The 27114-nt window shown below is 41.5% G+C and overlaps 2 protein-coding genes across 2 annotated transcripts in view; one reads left to right on the top strand and one right to left on the bottom strand.

The window, feature by feature from the left end:
* Window positions 1-8092, top strand: part of ece2a (endothelin converting enzyme 2a) — a gene marked incomplete at its 3' end in the record, with an annotated part of 86657 nt that extends 78565 nt beyond the window's left edge. Inside the window, exon 4 of the mRNA XM_083991898.1 lies at window positions 7802-8092. Within this exon, the coding sequence (XP_083848024.1) occupies window positions 7802-8092 (291 nt within the window). The remainder of the gene's footprint in view (window positions 1-7801) is intronic.
* A 7543-nt stretch (window positions 8093-15635) lies between these two features.
* Window positions 15636-18727, bottom strand: camk2n2a (calcium/calmodulin-dependent protein kinase II inhibitor 2a). Its single transcript, XM_083991551.1, has 2 exons — window positions 18201-18727; window positions 15636-17536 (listed from the first exon to the last, which is right to left on the bottom strand). Exons 1-2 carry the CDS (start codon window positions 18367-18369, stop codon window positions 17466-17468), a joined length of 240 nt encoding a protein of 79 aa, XP_083847677.1. The 5' UTR covers window positions 18370-18727; the 3' UTR covers window positions 15636-17465.
* Between the last annotated feature and the right edge of the window lie 8387 nt (window positions 18728-27114).

Here is a 27114-nt window from a genome sequence, read left to right on the forward strand (position 1 = left end):
ACCTCAGAGAAGATGGGAGGAAATTTATAAAATATGATATGAAAATATGACCTAAATAAGAAGTGTTCCTCCTCCCTGCTTTTTCTCTCTGCCCCACATCAGCTGTGTGCTCATTTGTGCACAAAACGTAGCAACCCGTTTGTGTGCATGCGTGTGCTCTGTTGTTGTGTGTATACAGTATCTCTGAAGGAGACAGTGGCCTGTGGTCTGTACAGGTCTGCTGTCCAGAGATAGCACTCTGTTGATGTCTCTGCCCACTGATCAGCTCTGCCTCACCCACAGAGTGAGGTGGTACACACACACACAAAGATTCACCTCCACCTCTGCTTGCCCCTGACTAATCTTCCTCTATCAGGTCGGAATAAACAAACAATGACTGTTTTATTTGGCAGGCAGGCCCCCATCTTTCGAGTTTTTACGGGACAAGATGTACTGTATTGACGTTTCTCTCCTGTAACGTGGTTGGAGTCATGATGGACAGACAAAACTGATTCAGAAGAGACATATACCTTCTAATTGTCAAAATCTGGTGCACTCGTTTGGGGATGTACCAAATCCAGATTTTTAGGGCTCTGCCGAATTTCGAATCCACAGTTTAAAGATTTGGCCAAATCCAAACTGAATACTGAATCCTTCTCCCATCAGTAAACATATTATAAATGCGGTAAACATCACACAGTGTGTTTTATTCTAACTTCAAAAAACAATAGGCGATAACTTTCGCCACCATTTCACATTGTGCTCACACTCAGAGAACATCACCAAACAATTTAAGCTTCAAGTCATTCAGGATACAGGCTTTAGTAAACAAGAAAGAAAAAACCCCCAAAAAGTTAAATTATTTCCACAAAGCAGAGAAAATACATGCCTATAAGTATTATTGTATGTGTTAATAACCTGTTATGTTAAATAACAGGTGTTTGTTGGTTTAAAATTACTTTGATAGTGATTCTGATTTACACTAGCCCGTGTATGATGTTTTCCATTATATGTTAGCATCAAGCTAGTGGACTTTATTTTGAGTTTGATGTGCATAGGGCTCGGCCCAGTTGATGTTCTAAGGTTCGGCAGAAACTGAGCTCCATCAAAAGCTCAAAAATCTGACGAATTCGAAACCAAATCCTGGATTTGGTGCATCCCTAGTGTAATTACCCACAATGCAACTCAGCCTGCCAATGGACGTGTTCTAGTTGCACTTATGGTACCATATCATACCATACACAAATCAATCAATCAATCAACTTTATTTATATAGCACATTTAAAAAACCACAGGGGAATCCAAAGTGCTTTACATTGGGACATAGACAAAGATGGACGTAGCCACATCTGTGATGTCACCCATATTTTCTGAAGAGTGGTTTTAAAGCTCAGAGTGGGCTGCTCCACTGTCGCCATCTTGGCACGATCTGAGTTGACTTGACTGAAAAATGGGCAAAGACCTGCAGTTTTTAGCGTTTGTGTGTCGGAAGTAAAGCAAAAAATGCTGCGTTGTCCTCTGCAATAAAATGTTGCATGAGATAAAATAAGCAATCAATTCCCGATGGCCCACATTCATCATGTCAGATGTTTATATAGTCAGCATGTTCGAGGTTTATTCCATGCTTTAGGCAGAATGTTTTTTTCTTTTTGTTTGATTTATTCTAAATATGAATCTTTGGCTGTGTTTGTTTTTTGTACCTAGTTAAAAAACATAAAGAATTCACAGTAGGCTTCTCACAAACTATTGACATCATAGTGACGCAGCAAAGACAGACAGCAGAAAATCAAAGACAAATAGCGTTATAACTGATAAGTGTAATTCTTTATTTTCCTATTTCTCTGTTTTCTTGTTAGGTACATTCAGATATTTCAAGATGAACTGGTGTGACCAGCTATCACAAATCATATGACAGGTTGTTGAAAAGAAAGACAGCATGTGCACCTGCAGCCTCAGGATCTGGAGACATACCTTTTCAGTCCCAAATAAACCCTGATTGCATAACCTGAACTTCCTGCAAATCACAGAAGCAAGATGTGACCACCTGCTACCCTGTCCCTGTCTGACCGCTGTCGACAATCACTTATCGTACAGTATCTTTAGGCAAACCTGAGCTCAGAGACAAGAGAATGGAGATAAGAGAGGATGAGTTGTAATATTGCGGTCCAGTGAGGACGGCCAGACAAAGCTGTGAATAGGAGAAATTGAGGATGCGCACCTGGAGAAAGAGAGGCTGCCGAGTAGATGAAATGTCATTCTCCTTGGATGGACAGCTTATCTCCACTCTGACTAATGTGGAAAGGTCAGGCAGGGACTTGGACTGACATATACAAAGTTAATATTTCAAAGGTTTAGATGAGTTCATCTGTTCCTCCCAATATAAAGATGGTTTGGGTCACGTATACCCAACTAATTCTTACTGTGGTGATCACAAAAACCTGATGATGTAGCTGGAGAAAAAAGTCTGTGAATCACCAGAATCAATATCCTCAGGGAGCCATACATGTCTGTACAAAATTGACTGGCTATCAAATATTTGAAATATTGCAGTGTAGACAAAAGTGGTGGACTGACCAACAGGATGACATCTCTGTTCCTGCAGCCATGTAACTGTAATGCATGAGATTTTTGTGTTACAGAGATGTTCAGGTCAGATAGACACTAAAACCGGGATGTTCTGTGTACGAGGAAACCAACACATCTGTAGGATCCAGGTTCTAGTTTTGCAAAGCATACCCTGCTGAAATGCATGTGTGCAGATATTAGTTTATCATATTTATTTGTTCATTATCTAAAAAAGTCAGTGGGATTTTCCTGGGATTCCTCATGGGAGATCTGAACCCCAGATCTCACTTTACCTTTTTGTTGAACCACACTCAAGACAGGTCAGGTCACTTAGACACAAGCTTCCAGCAAAATGCTCAATAATTCAAGAGAGGCCATGATGCTGTGAGAGTGTGAGTGTGTTTCTGTTTGTGTGTGTATGCGTGCGTGCGTGCGTGTGTGCGTGCATGGGATGGTTTCAGGAGAGAGGGAGTGTGTGAAGATGGGCGCTAACAGAGTGGTTTCCTCTGTTCTCTTGGTGAAGCCCTGTGGCCCACTTAGGATCGCCTTACAGATGCCTGAGTATGTGTGGATGGATTGAATGCTGACACAGTGTTTGGGTGTAGCCTTCATCCACCTGTTGATTTGTATGTGTGACTCTGAATCTGGATACACTGAAGCTTATCTGCTTGTCCTGAGAAACGACCTCATATCTCCCCTGTAAGTAAAACACTCATACATCTGTAGCACAACATCACATCCGAGCAGAACTGCCCCAGCCGATCGTTTATCATAATAATACCACCACTCTAAAGTGTGGGTGGATGATTTACATAGTGCCAGAGCTGGTGTCAGAGTGCGCGTGCTGGTGGTAGAGAGTGTGTAAATGTGATTCACCGCACTCCATACATCATCCTCCTCTTCATAAGGATTTCCTGCATAGATACCCAGTGCTGAGTGTAAGGCTCTGGATCAGCACTATATCTTGCAAACACATGAAGATGGACAGGGTAATGCGATGTGTGACTGTGTAATTTTTTTTTTTTTTGGTGCAAATTGGTCTGAAACATGATGTAATTTATTGTTCAAGCTGTCCTCCACCTGTCAGCCGAGCTGTCAGCCAGCCGTGGTTATAGCTGACTTGTTCGCTATAGTTCAGTGTCGTCTAGAGTTGCAGTGACGTCAGTCCTCCAGCCACCTGTGACATAAGGGTCTGGAGTTACACTGGCCAGGTACGATGAGAGAACCCATACATCTCAATGTCATTAATAATGGCTGAAGGGGTGAAATCAGGACTCACACTCCGGTTTACTCACTCAGTGAAGCCTCTGGAGGGCTCCACCTCTACTGTACTCTGCCTTTTTTCTTCTTTTTTTTTTACTTCCAGTAATCCAACCTTCTGAGGAAACTGTCATCCTGCAGTTTTAAAAGGGAGAGGAAAAGATATCCATCTCAACTGGTGTGCAATATCGGCAATATTTTCAATACCCGCAAGCTGACTCCTATAGCTCCAGAATTACAAAGAATAAGAATAAACGGCCATTGATGCAGTTCGACAGAGATTTTAACCTCTTTTAGCTAAAAGTTTTGATTTTATATAGTCAAAGTTAAAGCACATTGAGAAACCCAGATATTTTGCTTTTTACTAAATAATGACTAAATGGGTAGTAGGAGTAAATAGTGGGCATAAATTCGTCAGGACGTCAGAAACGAGGCATCTGATTAATGCAAATGTTGCTTCCTTTTCTATGCAGACACTATAACTACAGAACTACAGTATAAACTGCTAATGTGGTGATGGAGATGAATTTGACAACTTGTTATGTTACAGTATGTTTTGGAGCCAACCCATGACCATGGACTTACCCAGATAACAGTCAAGTAAAAACCATCATGCCACGAAAGAGAGAAGAGCAACACCTGGAAGCACTGATTGTGTGCAACAAGTCTAACTTAGCACAGTTCAGTTGTCTGATGTCCTCCACACTGATGTACAGTGATGTAAATCTGAACAAAAAACTGGTCTCATTGTGTCGCTGTCCAGGCTCAACATACAGTATAAACGGGACTAGGAGTTAAAATCCTCAAAGCTTCTCTGAAAACATCTTGGATGGATTCTCTGCACTGGTCACAAAGTCTGCAGCAGGTTGGTAAACAACATGCTTGTCAGTTGGATTGTAGATCGTCCCCTTGACATGATACATTTGCAAAGTATATCTGCATTCATTACAAAGTCATGTAAGAGCAGTGTTTTTATTGAAAAGGACCAGTGTTTTTTCTTGTTTGTGAAACTTCATCCAACATCTTAGTTCAGATGCAGGTAGTAGATTAAGGGGTATGCACACTTTATGTTATTTGGTTGAGAACCAGTTACCTTTCAGACAAAGCTGTGTTTTGGAAAAGTAATCCAGTCCAGGTCATGACTTATGACTGCCATAACTCCAGCTCTCAATACGTTTGCCTTTCTGCCATGTCTCCGTCAGGTTCTCTCTTATCTAACTCACCCTACCCCGCTCTCTCGTTTCTGTGCATTATATTCCTCATTTTTATCCCATATCCAATGACCGCTCCACCCTTTGTCTTGCTTTTCCTCCATGTCACAGTGGAGAGTGAATAATTCATGCTCGGGCTGCTTGCTGGTGGAGAGCGATCATGTGAGAAGAGCAGAATACACGTGCTCGTCTCTGAGGGACTCTTCTCTCCAAAGACCCTAGGACAGCGTTGTGGGAGGTGGGAGGTGGGGGTGGGGGGAGTGGGGGTCTGCCACTGCTTACTGTACAGCTTACTATACAGACCTCAACTACTCCATTGTGGTTGCCCGCATGACATTACAGTACCATGACAGCTTTCATGGTAGTCACACGTGAGCTCAGCACCAGAGGGACTCTGTCTTCAAAGCAGAGCCGTGAAGCCGTCCACAGAGACCGCGCAGTAGCTTCTCACTGTACATCCATGACATAGGGCTTCATGAATTAATTAAACTTATTACAAACATAAAGTAAGTACGTAGTTGTATTTGTCAGTGCTGCATGTCACTGAAGCATTTTTTGTCAGTATTTGTGGTTCAGTGAACACGTGGAACAATAGTCGTCCATGTGGTGTTGATTACTCATACAAGATTTCACCAACTAGCTATTTAAAGAACTTTCAACTGGACTTTCGACTGGTCTGTGAAGAGAAGTCTCAAGTATCAAGAAGTCTCAAGTCAATGAAGTCTGCCACATCAGTGACTTTATGGGCAGATGTGGCTCAGGAGGTGGCGTGGGTCTGTGGTTTGATCCCCAACTCCCCCAGTCCAGGTCCTCATGTCAAAGTGTCTTTGGACAAACTTTCCCCGATGTATCATTGGTGTGTGAATGTGAAGACCCAAGCTTTAGTCTAGATACAAGCATTGTAATGAATGTGCCTGTGAACAGGTGAACGTGATGAGTAATGTAAAGCCTAGAGATTAGAATACCACATATAAATACATGTCCATTTGACATTTTTATTTGAGTCCTAAATATTAAATCAGTATGCAGCAGCAACATGAGATGAACTTCTCAGCTGGCCCCCAACAACAGTCAGCCAACATTAAACATTATCCATTTTAAAGCAGCTGTCAGACAGTGGTTTTGTCACTGACTGGCTTTTTTGCCTTGATTGATAATGTAGTAGAGAGAGACAGGAAATGGAGAGGCAGAGAGAGGGGGAATGACATGCAGCAAAGGGCCGATTGGATGCGGGGCCGGCTGCAGCGAGGACTATAGCCTCTGCTCTACCCACTGAGCTAAACGACACCTCCATTAGTCCTTGTTGAGGGGGATGTTTTGCATGATGCCATCTGTTTTTTAGTTGTCCACAGTTTTCTCCAACGTATGAACTCCTGCCAAGATCGTGGTGACAGGCTGCTGACAGACTTTCAGAATTGTCAGGGAAGTTAGTTCATTTGGTTCAGTTGTGAAAAGCATCATTTATAATCTTTGGTTTTGGGGACATCATCCCAACTCAAAGAACCAAAATCTGAGTAAAGTCACTTGCAAGCTGTAAGTATTAAAGTGAGAGTCGTTCTGTCTATTTGATTTTGTCTCCAGATTCACAATGTTCACGTTATTTAAATCTCCTATTCTGAGGCCTGGTTACTAACTTGTGTCTAAATATGTTATGTCAAAATTTGTTATGTCTAAATTTGGGCCTGTAATCTTCCTCTAATAATGTGTTAGCAGATGTCAACCTTGCCGACATATTTGTTACATCAAACATTAAAAGTTTTTTGCTCACTGCTCAGTGTTCTGCAGATTGTGTCCCTTCACTCCCACACACACTTCTGTCTCTGGAGAAACTCCCTGCCAAAGTGAAGCTAAATGTGTCTCTGCATGCTTGTGTTTGTATTCTGTGTGTGTGTGTGTACTCTCCTCTGCCTGAGCTCTCGTGAAGCTTACTGTGTCGTGATGCACACGTGTACCTCACACGAAGGATCAACACACTGGAAGGGTGATGGACCCAGAACAACAATTATTCATATGGAGGGACCCTCACAGTTTTCGTGCTGTCACACCGTGTTATCAGGCTGCATGGCTAAGCAGCCAGCACTGTGGACTGAAAAGCTCAGTGCTCGCTCTGGCTTACAGTGATCCATGTGCCTGTTTGGACAGAGGCTGGTTTTAAGGGGTTTGGGTATTTGACACATGAAAACAACTGTCTGTGACCACGATGGAATTCCACCTTAAGTTATTTAACGAGCACAAGGACTCACAGATTTATTTATTTTTTAACTCAGATTTAGATATAATTGCTTCTCCCACAGCTTTTCAATGCCTAACAACAACTACCCATATTACAACTTAGGGTTTATTGTGTTTCCTCTGCCTTTCAATTCTATTGTTATGTAAACATGTACAGTACTGTATGAAGTACTTGATGAGATCTTGACAGCAGCATTTAAAAAGAAAACGCTCAGTCAATTAAAGAGGTTTTAAACCCCCAACTTAACTTCTTCTGACTAAATTTGATTAACCCACGTGTTTCTTTGTTTCCCCCTTTGGACCTCTTGTTTGTTATTTAACTCAGTCCCAGATCTGAGTAATTAAATCAGTCCAACATATTGTAACCAACAAGAACCAATGCCAACCAAGAAAATGAATACTCAAGTTGTCCTGTCACTCTCAAAACTCTCAACTGGTTGCCTATGTGAGGGAGATGATTGCTGGTGGGGATTACAATGGTGTGGGTCTTGGTGTAATCAACTGGGGATGTCTCCTAATTCTCCTCCTTTCCTTTTTCCTCTTCCTCCTCCCAGATCAGCCGCTGCCTGAAGCCCGGAGGACGGTTTGTCTCCGTTACCTTTGCCCAGCCGTTCTTCAGGAAACGCCTCTACGCTCGCTCCGAGTACAACTGGTCCATCAAACAGTACAGTTATGGGGAAGGCTTCGAATATTTTGTGTATGTGATGACCAAAGGAGAACAGCTTAGTCCAGAAGATGCAGATCTGGAGAAAAAGCAACTCAAGGACACCAAATCCCCTGCTACCAGCATAGCCACAACACAAAATGAGGATAAGGAAGACTTCCTGTCTAATATTGACTTGTAAATTGACTGGATTGTCTAAAACAATTTTGGGAAACAGCTCAGAAACTCAAACTTCTTCTGCCTCACAAAGATGACTGAAACCTCCCCTGTCACCTCAGATAGCCTACTTACCTTAATTTATATATCTGACTTACTGTTGTTGTAATTTTGTAAAAAAATGAACAACTTAGTATTTTTAATTTTAGACTGGGTATAGACGTTGATATTGATTTTTAATTTCATGATAATTGTTTATATCAGGATCGATTTTGTCTGAGTTCAATTGTTTTTTTTGTTTTTTTTTAAGAAACTAGAAGAAATATTTTAACATTTTAATTAAAGCAGAAGTAAGCGATCCGGTCGTTTTGGCTAACTTCTTGTCAGCCGATGGAGTTAGCAGTCCCCGCCCTCGTCCCTACGTCACCACATTCACGCGCATCCCTTGGCTGCACACACAGAGAGGATTGCCCCTTTATGCCGTTCTCTCTCCTCATTGGATAAAGGTTGTAGGATACAAGGAAAGTTTTCTCCTCGGCTTACAGAAGAGCAGAGTGACTGACAGACCCGTGTTTCAGACCAAACACTCTATATAAGTGATTGCTGTTGGAAGATATAACTATTTAAGACTTATATTAACACAAACATTCTGCTTACTTCTGCTTTAACTGTTTTACATACATTAAAACAAGACAAGGTCAATATCAATTGACTTTGGAAACTATTTGTATTATAGCTCAAAATAGGTTAGGCAATGCCAAAGTTCAATTCATCTTTTGTTTTAAGTCTCCTTATGTATTGGGCGTTCTCATCAGTGACTGGGTCAAAATGACCTGCAGACCTGGAGGAGCAACAACACACAAACAGAGCCTCTGTCTGAAATAGCCCAATATGACTAGAGATACAAAAGCTCACCTCAGTAAACACAATACAATACATTGTTTTTTATTTTAACATATTTTTATGTTTATGTCATTGTATCATTTATACAGTCAGTTTAATTATGATGATAATGGAATGATTTGTGGACTTTTTAACTGTGACTTATCATGGCTCATTAGTCTGGCTCTAATGTGATAAACACATCACAATAAAATGAACATAAACAACCAAAAATAAGTACATGTACTGTAGTTAGAAGATCCTCTCTCTCTCTGTGTGCTGCCGTTGCGCTAGTGCAGTTTAAGATTCAAACTTTTATCAGTCAAAAGCCAATTTCACATGCCAGCGTCCTGTCTGCCCATCTGTCAGACAGATTCAACACTCTCAGAATCTGAAGTGCAGTACGAGCCGGTCGGTGTTGCGCAATTTGCAAGCCAAACTGGCATGTCTAGACAGAGTACATAACAGCAGCACCATCCTGCATGTAAAGTCTGTGATAAAGTCTATTAATATGTCAGTCAGTGTGTCCCCTCATGTTGGGGTTGTCTGCATCTGTCCCACGTCTGCTTTAGATTCCAGGCAAAAGCCGCTAATGGAGATATGCAGTGTTTGACACACCTGTCAGAGCATACTGAGGGCACATACACATGTACATACAAGCAATAGCTAACCCTGCGTGTTATTTCTTGAGGAAACATGAGATGAGTCTCTGGTCCTGTGCTCTCTGCTGCTTAAATATAGACCGGAGTGGGGAGAGAGCGCAGGCGTGCAGACAGGCAGGAAGGCTGGTGACTGGAGGGGGGGACCACATTAATAAAGTAGAAATCATTTATTTTTAATTCTCCACTGAGATCTAATTACTGCCTATTTTTAAGACTCAAAAAAAAAAAAAAGGTGTGTGATTTTTCAGATGGCTCGTCTTCCTTTCCATGATTTTCCCAATGGTCTAACATGGCAGTTTGTTTAACTTTAACTTTGATGTTAACTAAACAATCTCACTTCAGAGTCTGTTGAGAGGTTTTTCTGGTCGTTCAGGCTTTTTATTTCGAGCTGGCGACCGTTGATTTTTTGCTGCAGCAGGAATGACAACAGTTGCTGGCAGATTTGATCAGCTGTGGCTAAACAGTGGCTATTTAAGCAAACGACCGATACCACGAGTCGGTTAAAAATGCTGCCTCTTGCTGACTCTAATAAGTTCCCAAACTTCATGCTGACTCATTTTAAAACAAGAGTCTTGTGAAGGGGTCTTTAATTTGCACCGAGTGGCAGATCTCATGTTATCCCACTCAACTGAGACTAATGCTTTCCTAGAGCATTTCTCAGAGGAAGACATTGTACCATTGTAAGTATGATAAAGAAAAACATAAGCTCTGCTGCTTTTTTCTTTTAGGCCGAGGAGTAACCAATGTGTTTGTCCGACACTATCTTGGGCAACGTTGGCAGAGTTAACTGGTGTGTAAACGTGCCCGAGTTGCAGCAAAGAGCAGGACAGACCTGCTAAGGTTACCGTAACTCTGATAGGAGATCCGACACTACTACATGCTGAGCAAGCCCCCATCTTTTTTTAATATAAGCTGTATCCCTAACTCTTTGGCCTTCGAAGCTAAGCACGGGACAATACGCCCTTGTGGACTGCAGGTTTTCGGTACAGTTCAGGTTGCATTACGGCTTACTGCTTTATAGGCTACTGTGTGTGTCTGTCTGTGTGTGCCATGGATGTATTAAATACTGTAACAATTAGCATACCTAGGGGTGCAACGGTATAGGCGGCCTACCATTGCACCCCTAGGTATGCTAATTGTTACAGTTTTAATTTTTATGCAGATAAACACAGTTTAATCCAGTACTCACTATTATTTTTGTGCTTTTAGTGTTGAAAAGGAAAGAAAAAAATAGAGCCTCCTCCAAAGTCTTGCTCTTAACCACAACTCCTTGCACATCACTTGGTCATGTGGAGAAGTATCCTGTAGGTCCTGCTGTGTTAAGGTGACTTGGGTTTTGATTGGACAATTACTGGTCTATGGTTGGATTTTTGTAACTTATTGTTTAAATGTTCTTTTTTTTTTATCTAGGAAGCAACAATTGACAGTAAGGTCTTATCACAAGGCCCATTTAGCTGCCAAATCGGGAATAAACTTTCAAATGTAAAATTTGTATCTTTGTGTGTGATTATTCACTAAGGTTTGATTGTTAGTGTAGCCTTGATTGACTACTCTGTATCATTTGTAGACAGTGACGGCATAAATCTCACTTATTGTTACAGGGTAAACCCCCTTTAGATTGATTGGTTATTATCTGGTTTCCTTAGAGACAAATTGGTGCAATGCTTTGACTATGTGAACAGGAGGTTTAAAAAGAAAAAGAAAAAGAAAAACAGCCTGGTCACTGTTAGGCCCGGCAGGGTGGATGACAGGAGGGTGCTTACGTAAGTCTTAAGTGGCAGTGGGTTTGATATTGACAATGGAGACATTGGGGGTGGGGTGGTGGGTATAGCAGCCCACACTGTAGCACCAGGACATAAAACCATCTGATGGATTCAGTGTTCTCTCTGTGGATGGGTGGATGGATCATGGCTGCTGACGGAGAGATAGTTTTTCTCCCCCATTTTCCTCATTTGGACTTTCATTTTTGTTCTGTCAATATATGAATATATTGAAATTCAGCAGTCCTTAAATTTGCTTTTCAGTTCAGTTAGTCGGACTGACTGATGTGCAATGGCAGAGACCCTGACAGTGAGATTTAACTTGACTGGACTTAAGTTATATAACCACAGAGCAGGGCCCAGGCCTCACTCAGGAGAGGTTTAGTCATCATTTTCTCCTAAACACAAAGCTTTTCTTTGCATTTTTTTTGCTTCCTCGGCTGATCAACTTCCTTATCCAGGTGTCTGAGCCTTTTGATTTAGCATAGTGTTGTGAATCAAAGTGTGTGAGATGCTAGAGCCAGAATTTCCTCACCTGCTGCTAATTGTCCTCCATGCTCTGTTGCCCAAGGGCAGCAACAACACTAATCTACTGCATGCTCAATGCTCCCCTTTCTCTCTTTCTCTATCTGTCTTTCTCTTGTCTCTCTGTCTCTCTGTTACTCTCTCAAACACTCCTATTCTCCCCACCACCACCACCACCACCTCTGTCTGCATCGATTTGCCCTAAATGCTCTGGTGTGTGACTGCTATGTTAAAAGGTCCACAGCTCAGTTTATCTGCAGAATTGTCTGTTTGCGTTTCAACTAAATTATGACACAGCACTAATGCCAGCACTAGTGCCTACTTACTGCAGCTGCACTCAGCTTCTTAAAGGGAAATTCTGCTTTCATACAACCTTGGTCTTATTCTTGTACCCATCACTCTTATCAGCAATAAAAACACTGTGTTAACAAAGTTTATTTCTGAAATGTGCAACTGCAGCAACATTTCTAAAAAGACGTCCAACTGGGGCAAGTGGTCAGACTATTATACAGATTTTGGAAATGCTAGCTCAGCCAACACTACTGGTCATGTGACATGCAAGTTGTATCTAACTTACCATACAGTAGCTGTGTATACAGTCAGCTTTCTGCTATGAAGAGGTTTTATTATTCATATTTCTGTCTTTTGATTTTAACCCCAGATGAAGTGTTTGAAATCAGTGATTACCAGGCTCGTAAATCTGAGCACTCACAAGATGATTAATACGACAGGGCAGCATGAAAGACATATTTCTTCTATATAAAAGGAAACATCTTGCTCTTTCCTGCCTCGTCAGATGTTGTTGTAGCAATGACTCTGCATCTCCAGACCTCAGTAATTACTTTTATGAGTACAGATGGTAATTATGACTAAAACTATCAAAATACTATAAGAGCCAAATCATAATAAAATGGAATTTTCTTTTAATCTGAGGCTCATTGCTACAGATCAGATGGAGGGAATCGCCGGCATTAGATGGAACAAGGACTAAGAGAAAGCGCTGCTGCGGCTTTCAACAACTCTGTATATCTGCCCATTTCCCTCGGGGCAGCATAATGGCATAATATACTGTATGGCAGGCTTACGTAACTGGAGGAGGAATATTAATGGACATCCTCTCAGGACGGTGCAAAAGTGGAATCAGATCAAAGCTCTGTCCCCAAACACACGCTCAATTTGAACCTAGAGCTGAGAGTTTCTCTTTGCCATGCATGTGTCATTGTATTTGAGATACAGCATACAATGGCACTTGACATTTCCAGTGATCTGTCCGTGTTTCTGCTTTAGCATTTTTTGTTTTACACACACGCACTCTTGTCATGTCATCTCAATGTCTGTGTGTGTGTGTGTGTGTGTGTGATTACACAGTGTGTCCACCAAGAAGGCGTCTTAGCATGTCTGTGTTGACCCCAGCGTGACCTGTGCTCCCGGCCCATCTGGCAGGTCAGACGCATCGACCCTGGGTTACAGCTCCAGCTGCAGCCAACAGTCAACTGGCCTCTGACCCCCAAAGCTGCAAAATCATGAGTGAATTAAGTCTCATCCGAGGGCAACAGCTCATTAGTTGTTGCCTGAGATGTTCCAAACTGACATCCCACTTAACAGATGAAAGGAGGATTATTTATTTACTTACTTACATCAACAATCCCATTAAAAGGCCATAACTTTTTCTTTTTTTATCTCTATAAATTGTTGTCTGATAAAACAGTGGCTTGGTCACTGAATGATTAGTAAGACTGTTATTATTAGGCACAAGCTGCAGCTAATTCATGTGTAGAAAGTGATATATACACTGAGAAACAGGTTTTATAATGATCTCGAACATGTCTTTTATTTCTCAGCTGCACTTATCCACTGACATATTCCTGATGCAGATATATTTAAACTCAGCAGCAGTTTTATCCTTAGAGCCTAGTCTCTGAATAGTTGCTGACATTTTGATTTAGACACATTTCTATAAAGTTCTTGAACCTAAAAGCTGCAAAACGATGAAGTTGTTTACAGAACCATACTGCCGTGCTTTATAATGTAAAAGTCATACGTCATGGTGAAAAGTCATGACAGGGAAAGAGGCACATACTGTAGCAGCGCTGACACAGTTCAATATCTGCCCAAATATGTCGGTCTGCTTCCGGCCCTACAGCGCTGCCCATTACCGTGTGAAGTGTAATTGTCCAAGGACTCAGACAGCCCCACACACATGCACGCAAACACGACATCCACAACAACAATATGATCAATAGCACTATGTGTTCATTCAGTCCGGTGCTGATGTTATCAGGACAGTCAATAATCTCACTGATGGTCACACTGATGACGTGTCGTGTTGATGTGCTGCTGTTATTAGAGTTTAAGTGCAATTCAGAGTAATCTAAGGATCATTGTTGTCACAACATGAAGCTTTTCATAGACGTGCCCTGATACTGTAGATGTTTTCCCCAAATGTCGTATCTGTGCTGAGATTTCCAGGAAAATTCTGTTTTACAAGGAAATCCACTTGCTGTGCAGGTTCATGTGGCACAGGTGGAGGAGGCTGATATCAGCTGACACAATTTCCGGACTGATACTTCTGGCAAGCAGCTTATTCTTCACCTGTTTTCCACCTGACAGTTTCACCTAATTTCACAGATGTGTTGATGCACAACAGCAGAGCTTCACAACCAGGGAGGAGGCTGCGGAGTGGCTTGACAATTTCCAAAAAACACAAATTATGAATAGATAAAAACATGTGTCACTCTGTGTTTGTAAAGAAAATAGACAACCCAGATAGCCACAGCTAGCATCACGAATGGTTGTGATGCTAGCCTTTACAGAAATGTTAACGCTTACAAGGTTTGTCCTGTCTGAATCAGTTTTGTAATTGCTGTAGTGTGTGGAAATTAACAAGCAATAAGTCAACAAAAAGCTAAATGATGTGGATAAATGGTTGGACTATTCAGTTCCTGTTGCTCCTGAACAATTGATGCATGAATGCAAACAAGCTACTGGTCAAACCTGGAAGGATACTAAACTTGAACACTCCATCCACTGGGTCCTCTCTGTTATCAAACACCTTCATGAAGGCCCATCCGTCAGAAAGGTCCAGTGAAGGGTACCTCAGCCCATGTGAAAGAAGCTGTTCTACATGATGTACTCTACATGTACGTACATGGTTTCTCTTGGTGCATCGACTAAAGTGTCTTCAGGCCTGCTGTACAGCCACTGTATGAGGACACTGTACAGCCAGACATTGATAGATGATCATGTGGCCAGTCGTGGCTCCCCAGGGGTCTGTGGTTTAATGGATTCACCAGTGTAGGCCAGCACAGAGCTGTTTAACAGCTTAACAGATGGATCACTGTTTCTTCCCCGCTCTTTAATTAAGAATCAGTATTTACTGTCACTGAGGTGATGGTTTTGGAGGTCTGATCCAGACCTTCTCTGATGCCCAAATATATACACAGACATGTAGGTGGAAGGGGCAGTTATGTATCTTTTGCTCTTCCACTAAAGATCTTCACTTTATTTCTCATTCTAAATGTGGTGGAGATGATAAACTATGTGTTTTGTTCTTCTTCTTTTCAACCAGAGAACAAGCCCAAGCCTCTGTGATGCGGGCCCATTGTTTGTCAGCTTCCATGGAAATTTGAGCAAAAATGTCATGGGACAAAAGCCATGCCAAGGAATCACATTAACATTTTCTTTCACCATTTATTAATTCACCAAATACAGTGAAAATGGCATCATAATATACAATGACTCATTCTTAGAATGTCATGACATTTTTGTTGCTTTTTTGCTTCATAAAACAATGTTTCATTATTGAAAATATTAAGGTTTCATGCACAACAAACCATATCCAGTTTCTTTAAAATAATGGTACAAAATAAACTAAATTAAAAAACAAAACTGTAATGTCAAAATCGGTCAAATAACAACGTGTTATTTGAGGATACTCGTAAACAGTGCAATATACTCTAAAACTGCCATTTTCTAACAAATTCATCAACGAAGCTCAAGTCACAGTATACGATTTCTTAATAATAGTTTAACATTGATGTGTGCAAAAACCCCAGACACATTCAGTTAGTCTTTAAAAAACATCCAACCTTTGATATAGAATGAGACCAGTCCACCAAAAAAATCGTAGTATCTCCTCTATGAAGCCTGGTCTCACCCCGTATATCCTCTCTGAAGTAGAAATATTTTTGTTGATGAATTGTAAGACGATAGACTAGCATATCATTTAAATAACAAATATTTAGATATAAAAATACAAATATGACTTTTGTTAAAAAGAAGCGTGCCAGGGTAAGAGTGGTGGCACCTGTGTTGGCACCAGAGTGAAAGTTCATGCAAATAGATGGAGAAAAACTTTCAATTTATAGAGGACGAAACACGAATAATTGCAAAAAATAAAAAGAACCAAATTATAGAAAGTATATTTTTCCCATCAATTTCATGACTATTATTTTTAAACATTTACTAGAATCTCCACATCTCTGCTGGCATCTGTAGATATCTGAGCATTTGAAAATGCAAAACAAAAGAAAAGAGAAAGGGGGTGGGGGGCAGATATGTGCAGGTGTCGATCAGCTACATGAAGGTGCCAGCTTGCACCTTTCTTTAACCACTTATGGGTATTGCAGAAGAAGAAGAAGAATGTAGCCTGTGGTTGACTTGGTTTAATCTGTGTCCTAATGCTGTTTCAGGGCCAAAAAATAACACTTTTCTTCTACTACAGAAAATATTAACATTGCACCATCCTCGGATATATGTTTTTACATACAATGGGTCTCCTCTATTTAGTAGACTCAAGAGTTTGGTTGGTCTGTTCTTTTCTTTAGAAAAAAAGAAAAACAAAGCGATAGCAGCAACAGGAATGCATTGGACCAGTGCTGAAAGGACAGCTCCCCTTGAATGCACCGTCGCCGACTGAGTCAACAAAGCAAAGCCTACAGGAGGAAGAGGTGGAGAGAGGGAGGGGGCAAGAGTAAGGGGATGGGGGAGGTAGGAAGAGGGGTGTGGGGGGTTGAGAGCTTAGCCTACCTACTGTACAACTTATTGAAACAGGGCTGGAATTTAGCTTCAGCCTCCAGTTGCAGTTATTTTTGTTTCTTACAGCGCGTTTTTGGAAAGGAAAAAAGAGAGATGGTCATGAAGTAATGACAAGTTCATCCATCATTAAAGTCAGCAGAGGTTGAGATACAGAGCAGTGTCCGCCATCTCAACATCTTGCTGCGCAGCAGTAGTTAAAATCGGGATTCGTTTGAAGAATTGCCAGCAATCCCATGATAAATCTTGGTCTTTTCCAGAGTCTTTCTCTCTCTTTCTTATTCTTTCTTCATCCCTCCATCTTCCTTAATTTTTATTTCTCTTCCTTTTTTTCCATTTCACCATCTTCGCCCCTTTTCATTCCCTTCCATCATCATCATCATCATCTTCACCACCACCACCACCATCACCATCATCATCATCCCATCCTCGCTTCGTGCTGCCGTTTTCTCCTGCAATCCTCGAACATGCACAGCCGACAAGTGCTTCAAATCGGTGATCAAAATTAAAAAAGTCTGCAAGGCATCGTTCACCTTTACACACCGGGTGAAGACTTGTCTGTCATCCCCTTCAGGACCTCGTCTATTCGGTCGTCCTCGATGACCACTGTGGAGAAAACAAGGAGGGAAAAGGATGTTTACTGACACCAAGACAGCTCAGATGCATGAGATTTCTATAACATCCTTATATGGATATATGGACTAGTTATTATGTTTTGTTTTGTTTTTATTATTATTATTATAGGCTCTATTTCTGCAGTGTCCATTTCTCATAGTAAATGAGGATGTGTCGCATTTAATAACCAATAACCAATTCAAGTGAGAGAAAATGTGACTGTAGTGCGGTTGCGGGTGAATAAATGAATTAATTAACTAAAACAGTATTGCAAATCCCCCGGCGTCGACGTACGCGCACTGGCTGAAAACAACTCATTCCCGGTAATGGCGACGAGCCAGGCGTTTATCCTCTACTGTTTAACCCTATTGTTTGATGGGTGCAACACGGGGTGTGTCCTTGCATGGAGATACTTTTTTTTTCATGCATGGATGTAAACAGTTTTGAATGTCAAATGAATCTGAAGAAAATGATAGATTAAAACTACATTGATGCTGTGGTGCGTTTTCAAACTAATGGAGAATATTCTCAATAAAATGATGACTGATGAGAATTACAATAACATCATTTTAAACATTTTTTTTGTATGAGAAAAATATATGTTGATGTGTGACTAGTGCTGACAACATCCCTGACTGTTATTCATTCTATTTACCTCGCTTGGCTCTGCCGATCTGTCCAAGTTTTGGGGGTCTTTTCGCCTGCGACGAAGCGAAAAAGGCGCTTGTGTCCTGCAGTCCGCAGCTAAAGGACATCTGGCTGACCTCGCTGTCCGCCCCGTAGCCGCTCATTTTCCCCTCGTTGTATGGCAGCACCTCGGACATTGTGGCACAACAGAGATGGCTGACCAGCGTCTCAGGAAAGCTTGGAAAAATAATAGTGAGATGTTTTTCTTTTCTTTTCTTTAAGTCTTCCTCAGTGGAGCCGTAGTTTCCCTTTTTGCGCGCAAGTTGCAGCAGACAGTGCTGGTCTCCGGCTGGGGTCCTCTCTGAGTGCGAGTCGGTGTTAAATGAAGAAGGGGGGTGGGGGGTACCCAACGTCTGAAGTCCAGGTGCTGCTGTGGTCTCTCTGTGGTCTCGTGTGTTGCAGCTGCAGGGAGAGACGGCGTTATATGAGTGTGTGCAAAAGAGAGAGAGACGGGGAGAGAGAGAGAGAGAGAGAGGGAGCTGTGTTCGCCTGTGTTACTGGATGATGTCTGCTGAGGGAAGTGGGAGATCCCGGGATCATAAAGGAAACCCAGGCAGAACGGTGAAGTCATCCATCCGGGTTTGAAACGCGTGCGTGTGTATGTGTGTGCGTGTGGTCGTGGGACTCCGAGTGGAAGAGGAGCAAGAGGGACATCAACAGGCGAGAGATGATATTGCTCAATACTGAAACCAGCTCTTCAGTCTATATAGGCTACTCAACTTAAAAGTTTGTTTGAAAGGACTTGAACCCAACACAATAACAGCGCATTTAAGTGAAAGTTGTCAGAAAGCTACATCAGATGCTAAATCACATGACAAAGTCCAAATTACACAACAAAATAAGTAGATCTTATTAAATTGGAGTATATTTATCATGCATGCACAACAGCAGCTACAGTACAAATCATGAAGGGCCACATAGGCAGGCTTTGGGGCAGCAGCAGCATTTAAAGCGGTATTTCAACATTTTGGCAAATTCGTCTGTTGCCATAATCCCTATAGTTTTAGGAGTAGGTTCATTACCTTTAATGCAGACGGCTGCTCTGCAGAGTGACTTCAAAAGCGCAAGTAGACTAGTTTCGAGTATTTGCTTCATGTACATACACTGGTCAACACACCAGTGTATGTAACACTCTCAGGTAAAAACTGGTACACCCAAAAGACAGTGCACCACATACTCAAGAGCAACCTGATGCTGTCCAATGCAGTGAGGGATGCAGGGACCTACATTGGTAAAACGAAACAACCTTTAAAGGGATAGTTCACCCAAAATACAAATTTCAAACTCATAATCTACTCACCCTCATGTCGACTAAGAGCTGTGAGAATTTTCAGAGTCCACCGTGCCTTCTCTGGGTTACGGGGGGCTCCGCGCAGCAGTATTTGTCCATATAATGGTTGTCAATGGATACCAACTTTCTTCGTCCAAAAAGGACACACCAAAAAACATCCAAATACCTCCATACTGCTCGTGTGTAATGTCCCTCTTGTATTGAAGCCCCAACATGAGAAATTGTTCTGAAAAAAATTAAATAAGTCTATATTTTAAGCTTGTTTGTAGCGGAAGCTCCCAGTGTTCACTGCTCTTCCTGACCGGCGGAACAATTTCTCATGTCGGGGCTTCAATACAAGAGGGACATTACAGACGAGCAGTATGGAGGTATTTGGATGTTTTTTGGTGTGTCTTTTTGGACAAAGAAATTTGGTATCCATTGACAACCATTATATGGACAAATACTGCTACGCGGACCCACCCGTAACTCAGAGAAGGCACGGAGGACTCTGAAAATTCTCACAGCTCTTAGTCCACATGAGGGTGAGTAGATAATGAGTGAAATTTGAATTTTGGGTGAACTATCCCTTTAAGCAAGTGTATGGCCAAACACAGAAGGGCTAACTTCAGCGTGTTACTGTGGATGTGGAGATGAAGCTGCTGGGATAACCTAATAACCTGTTAAGGGCCATGGGTTAGACTCAGCCCTTAGCTGCTGCGGTTAGGATTATACTCCTTCATGATAGGCCCCTGAGTCCAGAATGTTTGATTATTATATGTAATATAAAACCAGCTCTGATAGCACATTATTTGGCCTCCATATCGCTTTACAGGCATCCAACTTTTTTTATTAGATTTCCAAGTAGGCCACGAGTTGGAAATGGTTGGGCCAATGGTTTTAATTACATTATAACACAAGATAGAGAGAGTTAGGCCAAATTTATGCAGATAACACTTTGTTGGTCTTGTCCAGGGAAATTAAAGGGACACTTATCATCCATATAAAGTAAAGGTCAGTTGATTGAGCACCACTTACTCTGTGAAAATAGTTGTATAAAGTCATCTGTGACTCCAGAGGAAGCTCTCTAAAAATGCAGTTGGTTGCATTATGTTTTGAAATTAAAGCAGATATCAGCTTCACGGCCGTTTCGGCTAATGCTGCGTTCAAGGCAGGCTTTTGAAACCGTAAGTTACAGCTTCAAGTCACAACTACGACTTGGTAGCGTTCCAGGTAACCCGTAGCTCGTGTTTTTACCATCCTGTTGTCTGTGAAAGTTCCCTATAACGGCCACTCGTAACTTCCGACCCGTGAACTCGTACCAGATCGAACTGGTATGACTTCACAGGAAGGAAAAACACAAAGTACGAGTTTCTTTGAACGCACCATGAGTTAGCAGCCCCCGCCCTTGTCAGGCATCAATTGGTCCTCGTGCTACGTCACCACATTCACGCGCATCCCTTGGCTGCACACACAGCCCTTCATGCCGTTCTCTCTCCTCATTGGATAACACTTGTATCCCACAAGGAAAATTTTCTCCTCGGGTTACAGCAGAGCAGAGTGACGGAGAGACTCGTGTTTAGGCTGAAATACTTCATGTAAGTGATTGCTGACGGAAAATAGGACTATTTAGGACTTATATTAACAAAAACATTCCACTGATATCTGCTTTAACTACAACACTCAGCATGACATCTCAGCCTATGCTTACTTGATCTTGATCATTCTTTTCAAGTTGGTCTCCTCCAACTTTGGGAAAAGTGAAGCACTAAATCTCTGGAGTACCCCTTTAAAACACCACAGCAGCAGAAGGACACACAAGGACAGATGCATAATTGTATGGATAAGATGAAAAAAAAAAAAAAAGGGAACTAAAAAACATAATGTGCTCCTGGCTGTGTTTCGTTTCAGCACCACGGACAGAGTCAGCATCATTTATATATTAGCTGCATCTGAAATTACGTCATTGTCCCCTGCCTTCTTTTTTTGCTGCAGCCTGTGTTACAACATTCTGTCCACGCAGCATATGGTGTGTCAGAAAAAAAAAAAAAAGCTAAAATAATGAACTGACAGAAAAACTATTCATGGACCAAACCTGTTTTAACATCTTAGGCCGACCGACCTGTCTATAAACACATAATAGCCTTTCTTTTGAAGCTGTGTTACCCTTTTTAGAAGCCAGCTGAACGGTGACAGCGACCAGCTGACAGTGCTGAGATCAGTCGTGTTGGATAGGCTCTTGGATTTCCTGCAGGGATGAGACGTGGAGCGACTGCAGAGTCAAAACTACAGTAAGTGACCTCTGGCCTGCCGGCTGGCTTTCCACCGAAGCAACGTTTCTTTAAAATTTGTTACTCAGTCCATCAAGGATTTCTTTTAACCAGCAGCTTACTGAAAAAACATGCAGCTAACATCTTTGGAGGTTGATTCAACCCCCAAAAAGTTTATATCCATGCATGGCAAAATACATTCACAGAGACTTAAAGGAGGATGCTGCTTCTTATGATATTGTTCAATGATGATTTTTTTCTGGTTTTCCGTTCAATACAATGATATGATCATAAATCTGCAAGTATATCTGGATGTAGTTTCTCAGGAATGACTCACAACCCAACAAACTGCATCCTCCAGCTGTCAACAAGCAGAGACATTGATTCATGCAGTGGGGTTCAAGCAAGGGACAGGGATTTCTCATGATGTCATCAGTCAGCGACGGAGTTAGAGGCTGTTGGGTACCAGAAACACGCCACCAGGCGCGGTTTCATGATCATTAAATTGGGGAAGAGATATGGATGTGTCATACCAACTGGACATGGTCCTAACCCTTTTCAATGCACTTCCTGGTAGATAATGTTGAAACCAGCATGCTTAAGTGCAACAACTCCTCATTTGGTCCATCTCTGTTTAGCTCAATTGATCCCTCTCCGTCCACATGCTGTGATTTCTCCTCCTCTTTCCCTTTCTCTTTCTTTTCTCCCTCTCTCCCTCTTTAACAGGCAGCAGCTCTTAATGATCCAGCTCACTCAATCAGTCCCATCATCTCTGACAAGGGCACCCACCCTTAAGAAATGTGTGTGTGTGCTCTTGAAGCACTGCCTCCAATTACAAATGAATCACCGTGCTGAGTCACTCACCCCTTCCCCATCTCTCCCTTCAGGCAGACCAAGCTCTGCTGAACTTACACACACACATCGTGTATACACACACACCATGTTCCTGCATGAGGAACACTAGCTGAGGAAAAACACCAATAACAAGCCGCAAGCCGGGAGCCAGGATCAATTCCTTGTGTATCAGCTCTTAGGATTTGTGTAAGTGAGAGAGAGCACGTATATATTTCAGGAAAACTAAAAATGTAACCGAGAGGACAAGCAGAAAGAGGAGAGAGAGAGTGAGACCATCTGCAGTCATGGACCAAATTAAAGTATAGTGTATGTGTGTGTGTGTGTGTATCTGCTCTCCTCGTCATGAAGATTAATGCTGTTTGTTTTCCTGCATAAACATCCTCTGAAAGATTGTGGGAACGTTGGCAGAGCTGCGGCCCGTGGATCAGTGAGCACACAGCTGAGATAGAAACACAGCTGCAGTCTGCGGCACGCTGAAGTTACACCGCTCTCACGTGGGCATCCGAAGCTGCCATCAAAGGTGAATTGATCTCAGGTTGTTAAATGCCATGTTAATGAAGTGATTTTTGAAACTTGTCACCAAATTCTGCTCAAACATCAGCATTTAGAGAGAGCCAGTAAAGGTCTGAGTCAGCACAAAAAAACAAAAAAAATATTTTGTGACTTACTTCCAGATCTGCAGTCCTGTGTTTGAAATAGCCAGTTCAAATTCTTAAACCACAACATAAAAATCTGCAAACATATCGCATTGATTATAATGATCCAAGTATATTATAATACTCTGCCAATTCAAAACAATGTCTACTTGCCATTGTTTGCAACGTTTTTCATATTAACAATGGAGCAAATCACAATGCATAAGGTGAAATGTGCAATTAGTTCCAATGACTGATGTCGCTGCTTTGGTTAAGATCATTTTTTGTCACAGCAAGCACCACTTTAAAACGTCACCATTCACTGTCTGCCCAGCACCAAACAAGTGACAGCCAGAGTTAGCAGCTCGCTGGTGAGCACAGTGGACCATAGTAGATAAAAAGACAGATCCCTCAAGAGTTTGTGAGAAAACACGAGAGATAAAAATTAAAATGAATACTGGACTTGCATTCATCAGGTGGCCAGAAACACAATCCAATCAGTGATGCTGCTACATATCTGCTGGGTGAGGAATTGCTAACACGTTCACAGACAACTTATAAAGATTTTAATATATAAACGTGTTACAATACCCAAAAGTGGCTTTTAGAGGTTAATTTTCTAGTAACTGGATGTGGCAGAAATATATATATATACTATATATTTTTTTTTCCCCTCTCTTAGTCATCTTGAAACCCCTCAGATTTATCCAGTGACCTTGCAGGAGTCCTGACCCCCAATTTGTGAACCACTGAGATCTGAGATCTCTTGTATTTCTTGATTGAAGCAAGATATTTCACTATTTTATTTTTGACATATATTTTTAAATGCTGCGGGCACCACAATCAAAATTCCATCCAGTTACCTATAGTGTTGGAATGGCAACAGAAATATCATAAGTGGTTATAGGCGGTATGCATTACAGTATGTACGTATGTCTGTATCCATTCTTCTTGGTTTCTAATAAGTGCAAAGATAGTAGAAAAAAGACGTTTCTACCTGCTACATTTTGGAAGTAAACCAGTATTATCTGCTCAGAGAGAAAAGGCAAACAAGAAAATCATTATATAGGACCACTGTGTATTTCCCTATGACACCTTCCCTGTCTCCCTCTCCTCAGGGAGGGAGAAGCCAGTTTGTTGATGAGAGGAGAAGCACTGCCGTCACACTACCGAAAGAAAGTAGGTCACTTATCCCACGTTTCACTGCATGCCCAAAGCAGATGGGTGACAGTGGTAATTGGCATCAGGGGCTATGGCATGCTGTTATGGCTCTCTCTCCTGAGATACCGCATCTCTACCTTTCCCCCTGCTGTCTGTTGGAGTGTTTGCTAATGCTTGGCTGCCAAAGTAAGAAAAAAAAAGCCTCTCCACCCCACCCCTACCCACAGGGAACATAAGCACATAAGGTCATGGTGTGTCAGGATTTCAAAGATTTATCAAGAACTTTTTTCTGCAGAACTGGAGTCGTGCCATTTTCATTTTGCTCTATTGTTTGCTAAATAGAGAATTGAGCTCCATCTGCTGTGGTTTGGCTGGACTGTGACCATTTTTGGATGCAAGACTTTAACACATAATATCAGGGCAGTTTACACTAAACAAATAAACACATGCACAACCAAATAGGATAAACCACATTTGTGCATTTAGTACCATTGAAATTATTTTGTTGTCTGTAAGCATAGTTACGCCGTAGGCCAAGTGCTAACATGCTTCTCATAACTCACAATGACAAAATAAACATGTTAATGTTTAGTCGGTAGGTAACTTATTGATTTAATTTCCTTTTCTTTATTCTATTCCTTTTGTGTTTCTTTATTCCATTCTCTTATATTTATTTCTTTATTTTTAGGTTTTCCCTCTCTTTTAATTTTTTTTTTCTCTTTACTTACCCCTTAAGCTTAATGGGAGGGGGTGGGTGGAAACTGCAAGAATTTATTCATTTTTTCCATTTTTACTTTCATCATCATACACATGACGTGCAATTCCTTCAATAAACACACCCACAAGAAAGTTTAGTACTGTAGGTATAATGTTTGTCATGTTCTCATTTCAGTTTAGCATGTTAACATGCATATTGGTTAATTAGCACTAAAGACAGAGAACTGAGTAGCTGATGGGAATGTAATATTAGTCATTATTTGCTGGTACAGTATGTGATCATGATGCACAAATCAGTTTTTCTTTACCTGGTGATAGTTCCGGTCAAAAGGTTTGGAAAGTTACCAAAAGTTGTCACTTATAAAAATCGACCCCATTAGCTGCTGAGACATTTCACTAAAAAAATAAAGAATGTCAGTCTTGCTCTCACGCTAGAGGAAACGTCAGGTATCACAAAAATCTGTAAGATTTATCCTCTGGGGACCAAAAATGTATTTTCAAAAATTCATGGTTATCCATTGAATAGTTGAGACATTGCAGTCTGACCCACAGTGGCGTGGTGCAACAACAGATTGACATTCTCTTTGCAAAACAACTTCACCGACAATATTAAACGTCGTGATCATTACTAGCCAAGCTAATGCTGCCATTAACACCCTGTATTTGAAGCTAATAAATAAGGTTTCGCCTAAATGAAACCACCACTGTCTGCACCCTCATCACCACAAATCAAGGTCTCGAGCCATGAAGCACGGCCAATTAGAGAATAATCATATCATTAAAATTGTCTGTCAGCTATCAGAATGGATTAAACAGAATCTCATGGTGTACATGAATTGCATCCAACCATCCACTGGAGTCAGTGTCCTTCCTCACTGTCAGCCACCACAGTATGTATTTCATTGTGAGGGAAGATGGACACCTAGTGGTAGAAGCGCCAACTCTATGATAAATGATTGTTCAGGAGCTGACAATGAGCATGGTGATGAGGAAAATTACTTTGATTTTCAAAGCCTTTATCTCCATATAAACTGTACAACATAACATGAAATGTATATTTATAGATTAACTGGACTAATTATTCTAATTGTTATAACATTCACTCTCTTCAAAGGCCCATTTGGAGAGAAGAGCCACATTGCTGCAATGCCTTATTTCATCCTTTCAATTACCCAATTAGACTGGAATGAACAAATCAAATACCATTGTGTCTTTTTCCATACCCTCAGAGGTTTGCGAATGCTACAGGAATAGCCTGTACCCCGAGAGCCACAGCTGCTGTTCTGCTGAGAGGGCTCATAAAGAATTTGTCAAAGTGAACCCTTATGACCGCTGAGGAAGATTTATGGGATCCTGTGTCACCCACCTGCTCCTTTTTTATACCCCTCACTCAGGCCTGATGCCCCCCTCTTCACCTTGTACCCCCCCCCCCCCCCCCCCAAAGAAAAAAAAAAACACAGACAGACCCACACACATAGGCGCCCATTAGTTCTTCCCTTTCCGTACTACTGCTTTCATCTATCCGCTGTTCTCAACATCTTCTCACTGCTTGTTAGACATGACAGAAATAGTGCGCTCGATGACTCACTACACCCAAGTCTTTTCAGACACCAGGTGCTGTCAACAACCATCCGTGCCTACAGTATGGATAAAAAAAACAAAACAAAAAAAACCCACCATGAATTCATATCATCTTGAGCATCCTGTGGAAAAAGTATACCTATTCAGGCATGAGCTACTTTCAAAAATGTTTAGAAGTAGTATCCCATTTGATGTGACAGCTGTTGTTCAGAGAAACAGGCAACCGGCTCACCGCTTCTTGATCTATAGAAAATTAACTGTACAAACAGAATGAGCATAAAACTACGCGACATGTCAGCCTCATACAGATCTAAACATCATGTCATCTCTTCATCTTAAACAGTACATACATGGCAGCCGTACCTCGGGACCTGTTTTTACTCTGGGTGTGAG

This window comes from Trachurus trachurus (assembly GCF_905171665.1).
Source record: "Trachurus trachurus genome assembly, chromosome: 17".
Classification (NCBI taxonomy): domain Eukaryota; kingdom Metazoa; phylum Chordata; class Actinopteri; order Carangiformes; family Carangidae; genus Trachurus; species Trachurus trachurus.

What these genes read in the sequence shown, in the direction of transcription:
- camk2n2a (XM_083991551.1), bottom strand. Translation starts at nt 18,369, where the DNA reads ATGTCCGAGGTGCTGCCATACAACGAGGGGAAAATGAGCGGCTACGGG. An exon ending in GATCGGCAGAGCCAAGCGAG is followed by an intron (nt 17,537 to 18,200) that starts GTAAATAGAATG and finishes TTTTCTCCACAG; the next exon opens with TGGTCATCGAGGACGACCGA.